At 44.2% G+C, this 2,242-nt stretch overlaps 1 protein-coding gene across 1 annotated transcript in view; it reads right to left on the bottom strand.

The window, feature by feature from the left end:
- Window positions 1–2,242, bottom strand: part of ahr1b (aryl hydrocarbon receptor 1b) — a 36,766-nt gene that overhangs the window by 16,058 nt on the left and 18,466 nt on the right. The window contains exon 5 of the mRNA XM_008285891.1: window positions 1,572–1,695. Coding sequence (XP_008284113.1) covers window positions 1,572–1,695 — 124 coding nt within the window. The remainder of the gene's footprint in view (window positions 1–1,571; window positions 1,696–2,242) is intronic.

Below are 2,242 nucleotides of genomic sequence, written 5' to 3'. Positions count from 1 at the left end.
AAGCATTGTATAAATTCAGGTTTAAACTTTAACTGTGTTATTCAGTATTTATATTTATCTTTAAATCTTTATTTTTAAAATCTGATTTGGGTTGTTTTTCTTTGCCTTTGCCTATGACACGTCCCACACGGATGAACTGGTCTCGCCCTCTTTGTTGGTGACCTCTCGGCAGCCGACCCTTCGCTAATTCAAAATGACAAGTGTGTAAACGTACGGGTGTGCTGTATGTACAGTCAGAGCATGTGTACGCTGGTGAAAGCATCTGTGAGTTTGTGTGAGCTGCTTATGTGTCCTCCTCTCTGCTGCTGTTCCATACGTGTGCTGTGTTCCAACATCTCTCAGGAGGCTTCAGTCAAAGGTCACCTCTGATCGCTCAGAGAGGAGAACATGTCGGCATCCACCTCTCTGTTTGTCTCCAGAGTTTTACGGTTGTTTCCATGAAAATAAACAATCACTTCAACCTTTGAATTCTTCATAATAACAACATATTTCGCTGCCCTATGCCCTCCCACTGTTCTTGAATCATTTACATACAGCTTCCTTAGTGTACGTCTGATTTATGCCGGCCGTGACATTTAGGTTTGGTTCACATTCATATAGGTATTTTTCCACACAGGTATCTTCCCCCTCTCTGTCCACATGGCCAGTGTTTCACAACATATCCCCCCACGCATGAGAAACATGACTACAAATGCAGGAATAACCATGCTGGATCAGTCAACAGGATGTCAGACATCAGAGAGGAGCATGCTGTCATTTTTAATTTAATCAGTTCTGAAAACTGGATGTTGTGAAGCAGGTAGTATCGGGCACAACAGAGGCTTTTGTGTGCAAGTTGGGTTATAACGTAAAGAAACTGGCACATATATTGGTCTTTGTTGTGGTTTTTCAGGCACATGCTCATGAGATAAAGTAGCAACGGGCATGTGCATGTTGAAGTCCCCATGGGTGTATATATATAAACCAACATTTCTATAAATCTTTATCATTGAAAGTATCTCAAAAATAAGGCCCAGTCGCAGAGGAAAGCATTTGTTTTCAAAATGTCTGTATCAGCGTTAATTGATGAATTAAAATGTGGAGTTAAGCCACACTCAGTGTTTACTGTTATGTTAATTTCTTTATTTTATGATTGTGTGCCAATTTTGGTGGTGGCTGCAGTCAAAGCTAAAGGTGAAATCACAAGGCTTCCCGTCACCTGCTACATTTTCTAAAGGCTGAAAATGAGTCAGGAGGAAGTGTAGAGGTCTACTTTCTTCTCTTACCACTTAAAGTACAATATACTGTGGATTTTCTGTCCAACGATGCCAAAAAATACAACCTACCAGTGCTTTAATGTAGCCTGCTGCCCTGCTGGGTCTCCATAGCGGTTAGTTTACTGCTTAGCCAGCTAACATGGAGGAGAACTTTAAACCTAAAATGTGCCTAAAGCAGCAAAACGTCACAACGTTGGCACAATATCCAACCAGAGCACCATAACATCATAAATAAGTTCTAGTCTATATAGGATTCTCAAAGCTGTAGCTGGAGATAGGGTTGAACTGAGTTGGGTTTGTCTCGAGGAAACAGACCTGGGGGATCTGTGGGGGGTCCGAGGCTGATGGGGGGGTTGAGGGCCCAGTGGAGGTTCCTCCTGAACTCCTGCTGGTCTTCAGTGTGGATCAGCTCAAACACACTCTGGTGCATCACGTCAGTCTGGCAGCAAAATAACACAGAAACAACAGGTCAACATTAATGTCCTCAACAAAACTCTAAAGAATCTAAAGAGCAGGACAGACAGGTGGAGACCAAGTAAAGCGTTAACGACAGCCAACAACAACGCAGACTGGACACGACAGAACACCAGTCAGGGTGGATGGCTGGGTGAAGCTGAGCAGTCAGCAGGTAACCGGAGGGGTGTGTTTGATTCCGTTTGCCTTGAAGTGGAGCCAAAAGAAATCAAGTGTCGCAGAATGTTTAATTCAAATAGTTGAACGAGAGCCAAAGACTTGCTGTGACTCTGATATCTGTGGTCCAGACCCAGCATGACCTGGCTCTGGAGCGGAGTGGAACCACCCTCCCAGCGTGGGAGGGGTCAGCCCGGGGTCAGCAGGGGGGATCTGACAGGCAGAAGTGTTGCATGAAGTGCTTTTCAAACAGCCCAACGAGAAAGGAGCTTTTTTTTTTTTTTTTATTACTCTGGCTGTTAACTCTTGATGCCTGAGCCGAGCTACAGGTGGCTAAGCTAACAGTCCAGTAGGGA

This window comes from Stegastes partitus, unplaced genomic scaffold (assembly GCF_000690725.1).
Source record: "Stegastes partitus isolate 25-593 unplaced genomic scaffold, Stegastes_partitus-1.0.2 Scaffold421, whole genome shotgun sequence".
Classification (NCBI taxonomy): Eukaryota; Metazoa; Chordata; class Actinopteri; family Pomacentridae; genus Stegastes; species Stegastes partitus.
This window is presented reverse-complemented; position numbering and strand designations above follow the sequence as displayed.